This window comes from Tachysurus vachellii, chromosome 17, assembly GCF_030014155.1.
Source record: "Tachysurus vachellii isolate PV-2020 chromosome 17, HZAU_Pvac_v1, whole genome shotgun sequence".
NCBI lineage: Eukaryota > Metazoa > Chordata > Actinopteri > Siluriformes > Bagridae > Tachysurus > Tachysurus vachellii.
Genome location: NC_083476.1, coordinates 11955718 through 11973364, shown reverse-complemented (window position 1 = coordinate 11973364; position 17647 = coordinate 11955718). Strand labels below are relative to the sequence as shown.

General features: G+C 39.4%; 1 protein-coding gene across 1 annotated transcript in view; it reads left to right on the top strand.

Annotated features, from left to right (window-relative positions):
- Positions 1-17647, top strand: part of rai14 (retinoic acid induced 14) — a 61216-nt gene that overhangs the window by 35384 nt on the left and 8185 nt on the right. The window contains exons 6-15 of the mRNA XM_060890541.1: positions 1533-1590; positions 3066-3136; positions 9548-9654; positions 9740-9927; positions 10845-10870; positions 11132-11221; positions 11432-11515; positions 11684-11806; positions 15221-15316; positions 15668-17230. Of these exons, the coding sequence (XP_060746524.1) occupies positions 1533-1590; positions 3066-3136; positions 9548-9654; positions 9740-9927; positions 10845-10870; positions 11132-11221; positions 11432-11515; positions 11684-11806; positions 15221-15316; positions 15668-17230 (2406 nt within the window). The remainder of the gene's footprint in view (positions 1-1532; positions 1591-3065; positions 3137-9547; positions 9655-9739; positions 9928-10844; positions 10871-11131; positions 11222-11431; positions 11516-11683; positions 11807-15220; positions 15317-15667; positions 17231-17647) is intronic.

Here is a 17647-nt window from a genome sequence, read left to right as displayed (position 1 = left end):
AGCTTGTTTGACAACCTTGAAGATGAATATGACGAAAACAGCCGGCACTGGCATTTTTTTTATATATATATATTTATATATATATATATATATATATATATATATATATATATATGAATGAATGAAATGCTTTCCTTACTGTATCTTCACATGGTGTTTAGAAAGAATTTTCTAAAGAAGTCCAAATCCAGCTGTAACTAGACAACTAATTCACTGGTTTTGAGAGTGAACCTGAAAATCTTCTTTACCTTTATAGCAGGGTTTAAATACATGTTTAAATGAAGTTTGTGTCTGGATTCCAGAAATGAATGCTGAGTTTAATTGCTTCAACCTCAATTTTTTTTTGTGTCTAAAATGAAACTTTTTTGAGGGAGATTTGGATGTTTGTGTCTAAACTTCAGCAGTCTATACACCAATCAGGCATAACATTATGACCACTGACAGGTGAAGTGAATAACACTGATTCATGCACCCATCCACCCATCCTGTTAGCAGGTGGGAGATACAGTATTGTGAACACTTTGTCCTCAAAGTTGATGTGTTAGAATCACTAAAAATGGGCATCAATAAGGATTTGATCACGTGGATGGATGGGTGCATGAACGTTGCTCACCTGGGGAACACCAGGATGCACTATGGGAAGAAGGCGAGCCGGCGGAGACAGTGTGATGCTTTGGGAATTGATCTGCTGGGAAACTTGGGTCCTGCTTTCCATGTGGATGTTACTTTGACATGTACCACCTAAATAAGCATTATTGCAGACCATGTACACCCTCTCATGGAAAGGTATTCCCTGATGGCTGTGGCCATTTTTCAGCAGGATAATGAGCCCTGCCCACAAAGCAAAAATAGTTCAGGAATGGTTTGAAGAGCACAATGGTGATTTTGAAGTGTTGACTTGGCCTCAAAATTTCCCAGATCTCAATCCAATTGAGCATGTGGGATGTGCTGAACAAACTAGTCCGATCCATGAAGGCCCCACTTCGCAGCTCGCAGGACTAAGGATCCTACAAGGGGTCTAATGGAGTCTATTCCCCAAGGGTCAGGGCTGTTTTACCAGCAAAAGGGGGACCAACATAATATTAGGACGGTGGTCATAATGTTATGCCTGATCGGTGTATATTCATCATATCATGTATGAGATGATGCAGAAGCAGTTTGTGCTCTTTGTCATTGGTAGTCGCTTTATATTTGCATAAAGTTAAGACACCCCCACATCTACTCACCGATGGTCAGTGTTGGACATGTCACCGGCTCTCACTGAATATGCTGTATGTTCAGAAAGTTGCGGGTTGAACATGCGTGTACTGGGAAACCTGTTTGGGACATTTTCTCTTGATGATTAGCATAAATATTTCACATTTCTTACATCACACTGCTTGAAGTATATGAGACAAGACAAATAATATTAAATGCTAGTTTGATGCTAGAATGTTCCTTTATTTCATTTAAAGTTCAGTAAGATATCCAAGCTGATGTAAAGTTTTAGTTGAGTAAATGTTATAAATGTAGTTCTGTCTTTGTTCCTACAGAGTAAATGTCTTGTAGATGCTCTGGATAGCGGTGGGAGGACTGCTCTTCATCACGCAGGTAAGAAACACTCCGGTATTAAGGACAATTTGAGCAAAGAGTAATGCAGTTGCATGCTAACATTTTAGCCAAATAAGAGACACCTTTGCTAATTAAAGACTAGGATTAAACTAGTGCAACCATCAATAGCTACTGATATGTTGGACCGTGTCCTAACCGTCCAGTATGGTCGATTTTTGTGTGATGTCTCTTAGCAACAGTACCTGTCTTTGTCTTTGGTTTTAAAAACACAGCATTAAATCTCAGAATGGTGGGGTCATGTAGAGTCATATTTATTTTCCCTTTTAGAGGAGAAAGTGCTCACCAGCCAGTGTCTCCTGCATCAGAACTGCACAAAGTGACAAGACGCCTGCTCAAAATGGAGCATATTGTTTTTTTTGTTGTGTGTGTAGCTTTTGAAGCTAACTTTATATTAAATAAGACATGTTTTAGTACAGTGTTATTTAGACAATGTAGCTAGTACAGTCAGCTTGCTTCAGAACTAATAACTAGCCTTGCTAGCAGATTAGCAAAACAAGCTATCTGTACTAGCAACATAAACTCATTAGCAGCTGCGATCTCTATGCGCATATTACATATCGGGTCATAGATGAACAGATAGCTAAGATGAAATGTCGATTATAAGTTTTCTTTCAAGCTAATTAAAGCTAGGAACTGTGGTTGTGAGTGCGAAACTGAAGAAATGTCACACCACAGGCTCCATCCAGGTAATCGTTTGTCAATTAGTCACTTCACTGTGTCATGCCTCATTTGCATAAAGTTGAGATGATCTCAGTTATTTACATACAAAGAAAATGAATGATCATCCGTGTATAAATAAACCCTTTTGAAGATGTGATTTTGAACACAAAACATTGTTGTACAGATTTTGCTCATTAAGGCCCTGACCACTAGGTGATGGTTAGATTCTTGTTAGCATGATATCTTAAGAACAAGTGCTTGAACTTTTATAGGATTTAAAAGGAAATTTTCTTGTAACTAGCTGATAATTGATTAGATTTTAGAAAACTCAAATGTCTGTGAATTACTATTTTTTCAATAGCTTTCTTCCTGTTATGGGTATTTGTATCTAGATGGACTACGCTTGTAGAAGGCAGATCCTTCCCCCTCAATGCCACTGCGAAAGTGCTCTAATTGGTCTTATCAACTTAGCGTTATGAAGATCTGCTTCTTCACGTGGGTGCAAAGTTTGGTCAAGAGAACTCCCATATTTTTATTGCAGTCGTTTTTCAACTTGGAGATAAAATATCTAATATTTTAAAAATATCTAAAGGATTTTCTCCTTTAGCTAAAAGCTTCGTTAGCATAGCCGAGCAAAAGCAACTTCTTCTAAAGTGAATGTCTGTGTTAAATAAAGGAGGCTTGACTTGTTCTCCTGAGTGACTCACTGTCCACAAAATATGTGCTAGCATTGTATTTTTGATGTTTTTTTCCCCCACAGCATATTCAGTGGTTTTGTCAATTTTCTCTCATAGCTGCCAATGGGAACATTGTGATTGTTCAACTCCTGTGTGAACACAAGTGTCCAGTGAATTTAAAAGATACGGTATGTACAAAACCTTTTTTTTGTTGTTTAAATATCCTTCTAAATGTCAATAGAAAAGTTCCTTTCACTTCTCCAAACTTTATTGATACAATCCAAGGACCTGTGGTTTACCTCAAACATGTGCAATAACAAACACGCTGCCTTGCTCTGACTCTCATCTCTTGGGGTTTGACTGTTTGGTTTGTGCTGATTTGCGTTTCCCAATGGCAGACTTGAGGTCTCCATGAGAAGGAGTTTGCCATGTCTGTGTCGTCCCCCCACCCCCAAACCCTTGTTGGCATTAGGCCACTTGTTAAGCAACTTCCACTGTGGTTTCTCGCTGATTGTCACTGTAATTCTCTGCACTCTTGTCTTCTATTTTAATTTGAAACCTGGAAGTTGATAAGCATGAATTATGTACAGTTGAATTATATAAACATCACATTAAATATTTCTTTTTCTGTGCCCTAGATGCAAATAATTGAATCCCAAGCCCTAAATGCATTACTTTAGTACTAGCAGGTACTTAGCCATTACTTAGAAAAAGCAAAGAGGAAAAAGATGGTGTTCTTTTGCTTTGTTTTAATGCATCTTTAGCATTAAAACTTCTTGTGAGGGAGCCCGTGCGAGAGAGGGAGCCCGTGCGAGAGAGGGAGCCCGTGCGAGAGAGGGAGCCCGTGCGAGAGAGGGAGCCCGTGCGAGAGAGGGAGCCCGTGCGAGAGAGGGAGCCCGTGCGAGAGAGGGAGCCCTCGCGAGCGCGGGAGCCCTCGCGAGCGCGGGAGCCCTCGCGAGCGCGGGAGCCCTCGCGAGCGCGGGAGCCCTCGCGAGCGCGGGAGCCCTCGCGAGCGCGGGAGCGTGCATGCGTGCGTTTGTGTACGCGTATATGCATGCCTGCATTTGTGCGTGTGAGATACTGCAAAAGTAACCTATAGTGTGGAATGTATGATGTTCTACATAGTGGCAAGTGTCTATTTCCACAGCCATCACACTGAAAGAGGTAGCGCAACACAGAACAAATAAGAGTAAATTGCCCAGATTTCTATAAATTTACAGTACAAGCACTCGGCAGTCATCTTGTCATTCCATTTTAGTTTGTGCTAAGCTTTATTCAGGCCACTGTTCATATTCTGAAGTGATGAAAGGAGAAGGCCAGTAATGAACTTGAGAGCTAGGATTTGTTGCGTCTCTCATATTAGCATGATTGCCTGAAACTTGGATCCTGATGCAATATGTGAGAAATGTTGCTACTTAATACAAGGTTGGATGAGGTGAAGTGAAGAAGGCTGGTATAACCCAAGTGCTCATTACATATCCAATGCTAGTGTTTGTGGGATGAGTGCCTGAAGACAAAAGAAAAAATGAGAGTAGCCCTAAATGACCAGATGTTTCATTTAATGTGCTTAAAACAATGCAGTTACTTCTCATTAAAAATCCTCTTACTGCCTTTTTTCTGTGAATCTGAGTCTACCCCCAACCCCCCAACCCCACACCCACTCACAAACACACACACACGTGTTAGTCACGGCAGAAGTGCCAATGAGTGCTTTGATTCTCCATAGATTTCACATTTGCACATTTGTGCCCTGTTGTTCTTTCCCCTGCTCTCTTATCATCTGCTCATCGTTCTCTCTGCTGGAAGCCAAACACAAATCAATCACTATTTTTTTGCATCTTCTCTATTTTACAAGTAAGTCACCTACAGTTTGAAGCAAAGCCTGCATTCAAAGCTTGAAGCACACATCTGGAACTTACTGACATTTATTTTTAAATAGTGAAAGTGCAGATGCCAGCTTGCTAATCTTTAGCATGCCTGTGCATCTCTTATTTTGCACAAACACCACAAGAATGTTTTAATAAGAAAGGAAGTTTCTATTATCAGATAGAACACGGACACACACACGCAAAGTGTGGAAGTACACAAAGAAGTTTCTTTCTTTCTTTCTTTCTTTCTTTCTTTCTTTCTTTCTTTCTTTATTTATTTTTCATTGTTTTATCTTTCATTCTTTCCTTCATACTGTTTTATTTATTAAGCTCTCACTACCAAACCATCTCATGGAGTTTTTTTCCTCAACACTGTCACCTCAGAAAAAACTTTGCAATTTTTATTCTGTTTCTATGCCTGTGAAAAGCTGCTTTGAGATCATGTTAAAAGCTTAAATAATAAATAAATTGATTTGAATTGTTAAGGGATGGTGTATATACAGTATTGGGCAGTATTTCATGAAGGAAGAATGGGTTAAAAATGGATTTTGTCAAGGGCCAAATTGTGATGTCTAGACCACTGGGTCAGAGCATCTCCATAACATCAGGTCTTGTGTGGTGTATACTTGTAAACAGTGGTTCATGGAAGGACAACTGGTGAAACGGTGGTAGTGTCATGGGCACTCAAGGCTCACTGATGTTTGTAACGAACAAAAGGCTGGCCCATTTGGTTTGATCCCTAGGACGAGCTACTGTTGCACAAATTGGTGAATGCTGGGTCTGATAGAAAGGTCAGTAGAGACAGACCAGTCAGTGTCCCCAAACTGACTCCTGTCCACCATTTAAAATGCCTACAGTGAGCATGTGAGCATCAAAACTGCACCATGGAGCAATGGAAGAAATCTTGGTCTGATCAATCAGGTAGTTTTAATGTTATGGTTGATTGGTGTATTCAGGATGTGGTTAATTCTTATTACAGCAGTGAAGTCAACATGCTTAAAGTCCAGTCATGGAGAGCATCCCAGTTCAACAGTAATTTATATTTTTAGTTGAAATGCCGGATGAATACTAATTGACCGATGGTCATGTTTACCCAGTCATCATCAGAATTCCATTTACTGCTCACAACAGGGATGCAGTACAACAGGGATGCAGTACAACAGGGATGCAGTACACCAGATTACAACTCAGTTAGATTAAGATGCCTGGAGAAACACGTATTTGAACTTAATGATGCTCCCTATGGATGACACACACCAACATTTGTACACAACCCCCAATTCTCTTCCTCATCAGGGTTTTTGTGTTTTTAATGCAAATATAATTTCCATTCGTGAGTTTGAGTAACCCAAGCTTTACTAAAGATTGGAAAAAATCCCTGTACACTAGGGATAATGGGTATTATGTATGTTGCAAATTAGCTCAAAATCAATTTTTGTGAAGCTTATTGATTCTTCACAGCTTGTTTGGTTTGAACCTAGGATTCTACACAAGCATTTTGTCTCTATGCCTCACAGTGTAGGAGATACGAGCCAAATAACACTGCGCTCTAGTGCCCCCTGCAGGCTGATCAGGCTCATCTCACTTCTATGAGTCGTAGGAGGGTGTACTACCTACTGAGAGTTATACTGAACAGATCGTTTTAGGATAGATAAAGATGGGAAAGGAGATGATCTGGAAGGTCATGACACACAAAAAAAACAAAGACCATGAAGGAGACTGTGAGGAACAAGAAGAAGAAGCAGAAGACAATAACACCGGAGAAGACCAGAAGTAATAAAAAGTTAAAACCCATTTACATTCATCATTTGTTCAGGGGTTTGGTGCTTGGACCCCTAAAACAAACAAATAAATAAATAATGTTACAATACTTAGGAGAAGACTAGTTTTATCATTTGTTATAATACATCACTATAGAGCTATTGAGATGTTCTTGTTTTGCGTAAGTATTCATTACAGCCTTGTGAACTGATTTCTCATTAAGCTTTTATCTTATGTGCCACATGAAAATGCATCAACTGTGGATTATTAGTTGTAGCTGATCACTGTCTGGCTCTGCCCACTGTGCTTATTTAAAACCCTAGCTCTGACTTGCCCTGGCAACTTCAACCCGTGCGCTAATATTACACACAGTTGAAATGTCAGATTGTTAAATTAGTCCCGACTCTGGAGTCGCTTTCAGTACAGACGCTACACTGATCTGTCTTTGTAGAGAACTCTTTATGATGGTGTGCTTCACAGGCTGCTCTTGCAGGGATCTGTAGAAATTAGTTGTCCTAGAAAGGATGATTTATGTGTGTTGATGGAGAATTATTTATATTATAGATAGTGTCATGACTCTTTTTTTTTTTTTTTGAGCCATGATTTTTTTTCTCCTAAATTATTTTATTATATTTCTATATTTTTGAATACAGTCCTTTTCCTCAAACCAAAGGTCATATTACAATTCCAGAGGAAAAGACTTCATCTGCTGAGTGGACTGCAAATAATTGCATGTCATTTATCATTTTTCAAAAATATGGATTACATTTTAAATTAAATATAAAAGCCAGAAAAAGTTCGTGTCCTGAAAGTGATATTAATCTACAGGTTCTTTTCCATCATAGATTCTGCGGCTGAATCATAAACGGTGCTCTATTGAGCATGTAGTTGATCAGGTTGTGTGCTGTCTACGGCAACACTGTTATACGCTAAGAAGTGAGCATGTGCGATAAAGGAAAAGCCGTTCGACAGGGTTTTCTGTGAGAAAAATACAATTATTTCAGGATCTTTTGTTTTGTTTCTGAAATTAAAATAACAGCTTCATTAATATTCGTTATATTTAAGTACTGAATTAAAATATATTTAAATTTTTTTTTTTATGTATTGATTTAGTTCATTTCCCATTAAAAATCCCACTAAAAATTGTTGGCGTAATCTTAGGTCCATGTATCGTACATAAATGAAGCCTGTATTGTACACCTTGTTGCTGTAACCTGTACAAAAATGTCTGAGTATCTGAAACTGGTTCATGTTACGTACTTGGAATAAATAAACTAACCCTCTGGAAAAAAAGTTTAAAAGGTACAAAGTTTGAAAGCCAGTCTGATTCATGCACAAGATTTCAATCTTCTCTTTTTAACATCCATAACGTATCACAGATGCCGACATTTCTGTATGCATTTCATATCTGTTATGTTGCCAGTTGCGATTGAGCTTTCATCGTGACCCTGACTGCAGCCAAAAGCTCGCTCAACACGCGTCTGGTGAGATGTCATGTTCCTTCTTTCTGCTCTCTGCTAATTGACGGAGAACTCCGTGACCTCCTGGGCAGAAGGGGGGGCAGATGATTAGTTGACTGCTTTCGTTATCTTTTTTTTGTTTCAGTCCAGTCTATAAAATTACCCTTAGATTTTTTATTTTTTTTTTCCTTTTTCAATTGGAACAAGAAAAAATATTCCTTTTTGCTCAGTAGTATTTCATCGACTGTCAGATAGAAGGTCATTACAGCTCAATAATGTTTTTTATATTTATAAAGCAAAAAATGAATTACTACGTGGACTATATTATTACCTGGATTTCTACAAGAAACTCTGCCTTCAAACTTGAGAAACTTTGAAACTTTGGGCTTGATAATTGTTTGGCATGACACCAAATTCCGTGCTTTATCCATGTTTAATAGATAAGCACATCATACAGAGTCATACAACATGACTTTAATCTCTGAATGATCTTCACGTCAGTCAAATGCATGATGGTTTTATTGATACTCCATTTTTTTGGGGGGTATTTTCTTGTCATTTGAAGCATTTTCTTAGTTTTTTGTCGAATTACAGCTGAATCTATAGCATGACGAACTAAACAGACTGTCTCAACTTATAGGTTTGATCTGGTGGCACAAGTGGTCTGATGAAAGAATTTACTGTATCCATTTTTTACCAGCACGCTGGCTTTCCATTTTGCCAGAGTAATGGGAATCGATTTGTGGGACATTTTCAGTCAGCATAAACATGATTTTCAGGCTGCAAGTCTGATATGAAGTGAGTAAGGATGCTGTCGGCTTTCAGTAAGAGGAGATTTTTTTATTTTTTTTTTTTTCCTTCTTGTGGGATAAACGTACAGAGAATTTTACTGGTTGAAGATAACGGCTTCAGATTTTAGTACTTTAATGAATAATCACTTGGGGTGTCTCAGTAAGCAGAAATGGGTTTGGTGTCACCATTTAAAGTATGGGGGAAATGTTTGGTTCTTTTTGGAAAAACAAATACTTATGGAAAAGAATTCTTAGAGATCTGAACGTTTACTTTCATATGATAACCTCCACTGTGGAGTGGGAATGACAAGAAATTCTGTGCTATATGGACTCAAAACAGGAGCAAATTCCATTTTATTGTCTGCTAATGTACAAAAAAATGGAAGAAAATCACAACAGTTACAGTATCATAGTATCGTTGCTGATCTACAAATCCCACAAGTGACTGGGAGATGTGGTAGAATAGTGTTTAAGGTGTTGGACTACTAATCTGCCAAGATGCAAATGCTGGGACCCTGAGCAAGGCCCTTGCTCAGTTGCATAAAATGAAATAAACTGTAAGCCGTAAAATAATAGTCGTAATTGTAAAATGACCGAAGAGTAAAAAACATGCTGTATTGAGCAGTACAACTGTTTGTGCTTCATCATCTTGCACTGTCATGCTGTTATACCATCCCATCTGTAATCAGTCACAAATATTGCACCTTGCTGCCCCGTAGGACGGATTGACGCCCTTGCTGCTGTCAGCGAGACATAACCATGCAGAGGTCTGTGGCATTCTGCTGGACTGGGGAGCCAACATAAACACCTGCGATAGGAACGGCAGGTGTGTCCTCTCATTCAGCTCGCTAGTTCTAGCTGAGCTCTGTGCTCGTGTGAGGTTTGGTTAATAATTGGTGTGAATGCTGCAGGTGCGCGGTAATGCTGGCCGGAGAGAGCAGCTGCGTGGCGGTTGTGGATCTGCTTGTGCACAGGGGAGCCGACCTATGCCTGCTCGATTCACTAGGACATGACGTATTGCACTACGCCAAGCTTTCGGGAAGCACCGAGATCCAAGCCATCATCACCACCGCCCTGACGCATCCTCCGTCCGAGTCAGGTGATTACCCATCAATCAAATGCACAGTAACACTAATACCTGGTGGGAACTCCATCATAACCCTGACACCTCAGCCATGTTGTTTTTCCTCACTTATAAACACACCATTGCTGTCCAAAGCTACAGATTTTATTCTTTTTTTTATTATTTCATCCCCACTGCTGAATGAATCTAGATTAAAAAGCAAGCTAGATTAACTTGTTTTTGAGTTGCTAATGTTTGCTCAGTTTGCAGTTCCTTGCCAATGATGGACAGGGTAAGAGGGGTGCCAAAACATTTTGCACAGCAGTAAAACCATTGGTTGTAGTTTCATGGTTTCCCTGAAATTGCAAGTCTGTTAAGGATTTGTTTATTCCACTGCAAAACTTCAACTCAGATGCTTTCAAAATAAATGATCATCAATCATGTTTTTTTTAAGTATTTAAATCCCAGCATAAATTCCAACACAAAGTCCAACACAACCTGCAAAGAGTCAGCAGGTGAGAAATTACAAAAGCGTCCTTGCTCCTGAAACAGTCATCTGATTTATTGAAGGCAAGTCTGGGATTTGCTCCTGGAGACGGAAATAAAATGAAACGGAACCCCACGGCTTGTTTCTTCTCCACTGAGACAATCACAAGCAGAGAGGAAGGAAGATAAATGTGTTAGGACACCACTGAGTTATTTGTTGTGAGGATTTTTTCCCTCCTGTCTCTGTTTTCTGCACGACTTCCACTCGAACTCACTCAGGCTCAACATTGTCATCTGGTGGCGGTCGACTGCTATGTCCTGAGTCTGTTGTCGGAGTTAAAGTTTAAGGAACGATGAAGAATACAAAACTAAACTGGGATGACATGTCATTTTATTTTATTTCATCTTACTCACCCATATCATCTTCATTCTTTATTTTTTTTTTTTTTCCTTATTAAAAAAAACAGATAAGAATTCACCCAGAAGCCAGCAGGTATGCAGTTTCCTTCTTTTGCATTTTCATTTTTTACATTTTTATTCTGTTATAATAATTTTTATACTTATCATTTGCAAAATATTCATTCAGTGCCTGTATTACACATTTTTGCCACATGCATGAGCATCACGCTGTGTATATATATATATATATATAAAATAATACTTGTTAAATATTTTTAATTCGGTTATTGATCTTGTTATTCTTATTCCTCTCACTAACTACTAAGCCTTGTTTGTCCTTCTCACATGATCTCAGCATGAGCACACGGCTAAGCTAAACAACGAGAGGAGCACAACCCCAAAAAAACGAAAAGCACCCCCCCCTCCTCCTATTAGCCCTGGGCAGGTAAAGACCTGTGTGTGTGTGTGTGTGTGTGTGTGTGTGTGTGAGAGAGAGAGAGAGAGAGAGAGAGAGAGTGAGTGTGTGTGTGTGTGTGTGACTATGTGATTGTCTTTGCTCCTCGACATGCATGTGCTGCACTCACAAAAAAAAAAAAAAAACAATTATCTGAGCATGATCTGTTTTATTATCATGTCATATTTTGCTCATTTTTAGTTGCTGGATGTCGTGTCCTCACCGTATTTCACCCCAAATGAAACACCAGTGTCAAGTAAAGGGGTCAAGAGGTTCAATTATAAGGTACATAACATATCAGAGGCAGTAATGTAAACAATATTGGCCATTTTCATTCACTGAGCGTGAACATATCCAGAGTGAACATGTTGTTGTTGTTGTTATTATTATTATTATTATTATTATTATTATTATTATTATTATTATTATTATTATTATGCTGTGTTTTTACAGGAGGAGGAGCTGAGGAGTGTGTCACTGTTGAGAGAGGAGATCGAAAAGCTCCAGGAAGAGAAGAGCATTCTGCTGGAGACCATTGAAGATCTGAAGCAGATTATGGAGCAGACTGAGCCCAAGGCGAGTACAGCACAAGCCCTTTAATATTCTCTCATGTGGCCGAGACTTTGATCCTCAGCCACTCACACTTTCTGGAAACCATTTTACCAGCTGCATCTGCTGACCCCGGCCAGGTAAAGGACCTTGCTTTAGGGGATGTGACGGCAGCAGGACCGTCTCCCATATGTGCTCTTTCAAACCATCACGAAACTTCACTACAGTTCTTAGACCTATTACTTACACTCATTGGACTTAAATACACTATATGCTGTGTGGTGACACCTGATCATTACACACATATTAGGGCCCTTGTGCAGACTTGTTGGCAAAAAGTTGGGAGCACACAAGTGTAAAGAATGTCTTTGTATGTTTGATTACCCCTGTGCATAAAGCGAGCCATGAAGATGTGGTGTGTTAATTTAGTAGATTTGTGGAAAGTCTTCACACGAGACGTTAAAAAGCACATATGGGTGTCATAGTCAGGTGTCCAAAAACCTTTGTGCCTGGAGTGTATGATGATGGACAAATTATACATAAATATCCTGCTAGCCAGCTTTTACAATTTCTGATTCATTGTATTAATAATAACGATTTACTAATATCAGAAACCCCTCCTTAAAGAACTCTGAGTCTTGAGTGAAATAATAAAACACGAGGCTATATTATAATAATCAGTAATCAGCACAATTACTATAACTTCTCTGCTATACTACAGCAAAAAGTGTTTAAAACAAAATAATGTTTCATCATTCTCTCATTTACAGTTAAAGCTAAAGCTGTAAACAGTCTTTCCCTTTTTCCGTCTTTTTTTCTCTCTCATGAAGTTACTAATCTGGGTTCTCATTTATAAAGCGTGCGTACGCACAAAACGGGGCTGGAAACGTACGTACACCAGTTCCCACGCAAAGGTTGTGATCTATAAAAAACAAACTTGATGGGAGAACATGCGCACCTTTAAACAAACTTTGAGACGTGCGTACGCACATTCTGGAGACAAAGGGAATTGGCGACACAGATGGTGAGGTCTTGAAGTGAAGTTAGATTGTAGAAAATAAATGTAAGAAGAACGATTATAAGAATTAATTCGAAAATTAATTAATTTAATTTTCACTCCATTTCATACGTTATATCCACATTATTATGAAGATTAAATCCAACAGTGTTGTTTGTGCCGATTGTTTTAGGCTATATACATCTAGTAAAATCCAAACGTAATTCAAAATGTATTAAAAAAAAATAATAAAATACTAATAATCAGCGCTGCCTTACAGTCACATTGTCCACAACGGGAGCGCAGGAGGAGATGGCGCGACTACATGTGATACAGAATAGCATGAAATACCCTTTTATTAGAGAACTGCAGAACACAGTGTAAAAACGAAATATTTTCCTTAATGTACATATTTCATAAAATGTCAGTCTGCAAATACAGTCATGAAGCACAATCGCTACTCATCATCGGTCCTAACTATTACGGTGTTCATTACAAAACCGTCATGAAGAAGCATGTGTTCACTATAACATTTTCGTCTTAAATTTTCGCCCACAAATTAATTTTGTGATTTTTAGGTGCTAGAAACCTATAAATCCTCCGGTGACCCGGGTATGTAATGCTTCATGATGGCACTGTTGGAGGATTACACCAATGGCAGAATAAGGAGAGAACGAGTTTTCAGGGACCATGATGATTTCCTGGCCCATTATGATGACTGGCTAATAAGCCGATTTAGATTCCCTAGAGCTGTGCTCTTGGATCTATGTGTTGAATTGGGTCTAGTATTAGAGAGGGCAACACGCCGGAACCATGCCATCCCAGTCCAAATACAAGTCCTCACCACTCTGGGGTTCTTGGCAACCGGCTGTTTCCAGCAGGAATTGGCAGACAGGTAAATTATTTATATAAAAAAAGCTAATCTAGTAAAGATTATAATAAAACTAATAAAGTAACCCTCAACTTTGTCTCTAAGACCTTTATGTATATGAAATAATTCTATTGGAATCTATCATCTCACCCTATAGGTCTGGTATATCACAGCTGTCCCTGAGTGCCATAATATGTCGTTTTGAATGGTATACTTAATATGGGTAGTCGAAACATCAGGTTCCCTACACTGTCCGAGAACAGGCCGAAATTAAAATGCAATTTGCAGCAATGTCTGGTTTCCCAAATGTAATCGGCGCAAATGACTGCTCTCATGTTGCTACAGGTTCACATCTGAAAATGAATTTGCTTATGTTAATAGAAAGCATGTGCATTCATTAATGTGCAAATCATATGTAACTCCAACATGACCCTCACAAACATTGTGGCACGCTGGCCTGGTTCAACACATGATTCCTTCATCTTGACACATAACAGTGTAGGGAACAGACTAAATGCAGGCGCAGTACGTGATGGCTGGCTTCTTGGGGAGTTTAACAATATTAAAAAGTAGAAACTGTAACAATTTTGTTTTTAATATAATTATAACCTGCAGGCGACAGTAGCTACCCCCTGAGACGCTGACTCCTCACCCCATTTTTAAACCCGCAGAGCGCAGAGGAAACTCATTATAACGAGGTCCACTCTCATGCCCGCGCAGTGATTTGCATTAACTATTTATGGTTAAAAATGGGCGTGTACAGGGCGGGATTTCACGTACGCACATCTGTGGGTGATCTGTGATTTATAAAGGGAACATTGCTTAGAGGAGTGCGTACGCACGGTTTTATAAATCGGAATATTTTTTGCCGTACGCCATTTTTGGCTTTTGGGCGTACGTAAACTTTTAGTAGGCATCCTACGTTTTAGAAATGAGACCCCTGGTCATGTTCACCTAGTAACCATCCATAAATATTCAATAAACATCTGTCTACAAAAAACAATTAACAATTAAACATGATATAAATATTTAATCCATTTGTATTGATCATCTGCCATACTGCATTAGAATGAACATTGATATAATTAATATTATAATTTAGGTTAATAGAGCGTTATAATCCAGAATTTAACTGTGCGTAATTTAACTTTTTTTCTTTTTACAGTATATTTCATTTATACTCGTGTGTATGAATATTATAGCTAGAAGTGCTAATTAAAAGCCTTATGCAAAAGTGTGACTCAGCAGTCCTGACCTTTCGTTTGTTCATTCTCTATAAAGCTCCCGAGTGCTAAACTGACTTTGAACATCAGCTCAGGGAATTCTCCTGTCTTTAATAACGCTGTTCGCTGTTACTTTTGATGCTCAGGGGATTTCTCTGAGCCAGAATCTGGGCACTGTGATCAAAAAGAAAAAGAAAAAAAAAAAGAAAAGAAAATCGGACAGGATTCCCATGTGCTTTTATAGAAATGTAGTGAGCTTTTTATTTATTTATTTATTTTTTTTTTAGAACTACAGTCCTAATAAAAAGGTCTTTGAAAGTAAGCCCTGTTTGTTTCCTGTGTTGAGGCAGACTGAGTGCTGTGGAAACTCAACGTTGCTTACAGCCCTTCAATCCAAGGTGGCTTCACTCTCACTGGAGAACCAGCAGCTTGCTCAGATCATCAAGGTAGAGTTTGCTTCATCAGTGAGGTTTACTGCACATGTAGCTAATCAGATAGGAACAGGAACGAATCCGTAGTTTTGCACTCAAGCTACTGTGTTTGTGAAATATATCTAATGAGTACAGAACAGGTATAGCCTCCACTTTAGCATGTATAACTCACACTTTCCTGGAAAGATATTTTATGGCTTAGGAATATTATATATTATATCTCCAGTCTATGATAGAGTTCGCTGTATATTTTGCACCACAACTTTTCATTCATGAATACATCATACTTCTATATCAATTTCAAGGTCACACATTCTTTTTTAGGATTAAGTTGCATCATTTGTTTTCCCCTCTTTGCTTGAGTAGAAGCGTCCTACTCCTCAAGGTGAAGAAGGCCAGGAGGATTCGCGGCCAAACAGTATCGACTCCAACACATCATACCACTCGACCCATGCTGAATTCGAGATCTCCAGTGAGCAAGACCTCTTAGAAGTTTCAACTTTTAAGCACGAAGATGTGAGCAAGCCTACAAAGGCGGCGTATGCGGAAGAAATCCCTCTGCTTAGGGAAGCGCTGCAGAGCCTGCAAGTTAAACTGGACGAGTCGAGGCTGGAGAACCACACCCTACAGGCCAGACTGGAGATCGACTCTCACACAGGGGTAAGAGGAAACGAAGGCCTGTCAGAAAGCACGGCCGACCTCAAGGCCAAGCTGGTGGACCTGCAGATAAAGTACCAGGAATTGGTGATGGAGCTGGAAACCCTCCGGAAGGAAAGGGCAAGAGTGATGCCTGCAGAATCTCCCAGCCAGGATGATCAAGTAGTACAAAAGTTTCAGTATTTGAAAAGCTGCCTTGAGCAGGAGGTTAAAGATCTGAAGACAAAGCTGGCCAAGTTGCAGGAAGAGAAGTTGCAGGACGCTCAGTTGATAAAAGAATTGGAAGCTCGGCTTGCGAGCGAGAGTCTTCAGGTTATAGAGGATGAGCGTCAGGAACTGAAAAACTCCTACAACATCCTGGTGGAGAATATCAACCAGGAGAAGGCTTTGTTGATTGAGAAGTATGAGGAGGCGCAGGACGAGATCAAGATGCTTCAGGAAGCCCTGCGTGGCACTGTGTCCGTTGAGGCCGCTGCTAAAGACTTTGACGAGATGAAGGCGGAGATGGGCGGGGTTATCGAAGGTCTCCAGAAACGGCTGATGGAGCTTTCGAAATCCTATAGTGAGACAAAAAACGAACTTTCAGAAGCCCGAAGCCAGCTCCAAAGCAAAGCCCTGGAGACCAAGCAGCTATCACAGACCGTGTGTGAGACTAAAGAGAAGCATGAGGACAAATTGCAAGAGCTGACACTTAAGATTAAGGACGTGCAGAATTTGTTGAAAGACACTGAAGTCAAGTATCATTCAGCGCTGAAAGAGATTTCACAACTCAAACAGGATGCAGAAATTCAGGCCAAGTCTACAGTGAGCATTGCAGACCACACTCAAGTCGTGGCCTCGTTAGGAAACGCCATCAAGACCTTAGAATCCGAGGTGGACGTCCTTAAACAGCAGCTCACGAAGAAGAGCACACAGCTGGATGCCTTACAAAACAGACCTACTGTGGAGAAGGTCACGACTCCAGATGACTGTGTTTCCAAAATGGAACATGAGCAGATGAGAGAGTCACTGGAGCGCAAGATCAATCAGCTGACCCAGCTTCTCCAGGATGCTCTGAGGAAACAGGATGAGATGGCACTAGAGGTGACCGCCGCCTGGCATGAGGTGAAAGATGACAAGAACGAGAAGGAGGCAGCAAAGAAGCTCGCTGTTGCGAGAGAACAGGAGAACAATGTGCTGAGTGTGAAGTGCAGAGAGGCCCAGGAAGCCATCACGCACCTTAAAAAACAGGTGGAAAATCATGTGAACTCTGAAAGAGAAAAGAATAAAAAGGTAATACAAAAATCCCCAAAACAGCACTCATCTAGCTTTCCTACTATTTTGTCTTTTTATTTAAGATTCATTGATTTTATTACATATTTTTCTATTTTATTCACAGTTTATTTTTAATTTATATATTATCATTACTGCTCATGTGCCTCCTTTATTCTTAACTTTATCCTTTTAATTTTCTTATTTTATGTAATTAAGCTGCTTTATGATTATTATTATTATTATTATTATTATTATGATGATGATGATGTCTAGCAGGAACAGGCTTTCCGTTTACAATTGTCATTCATCAACTCATAATCTTTCTCTCAGCAGAGTTGAAAAAAAAAGAACTGTGTAGGTTCTGTTGTCAGACTTAAACCTTAATTAAGATCATTAGGTTATTTAAGAATATTATTTAAGAATAATTTCAGTTAT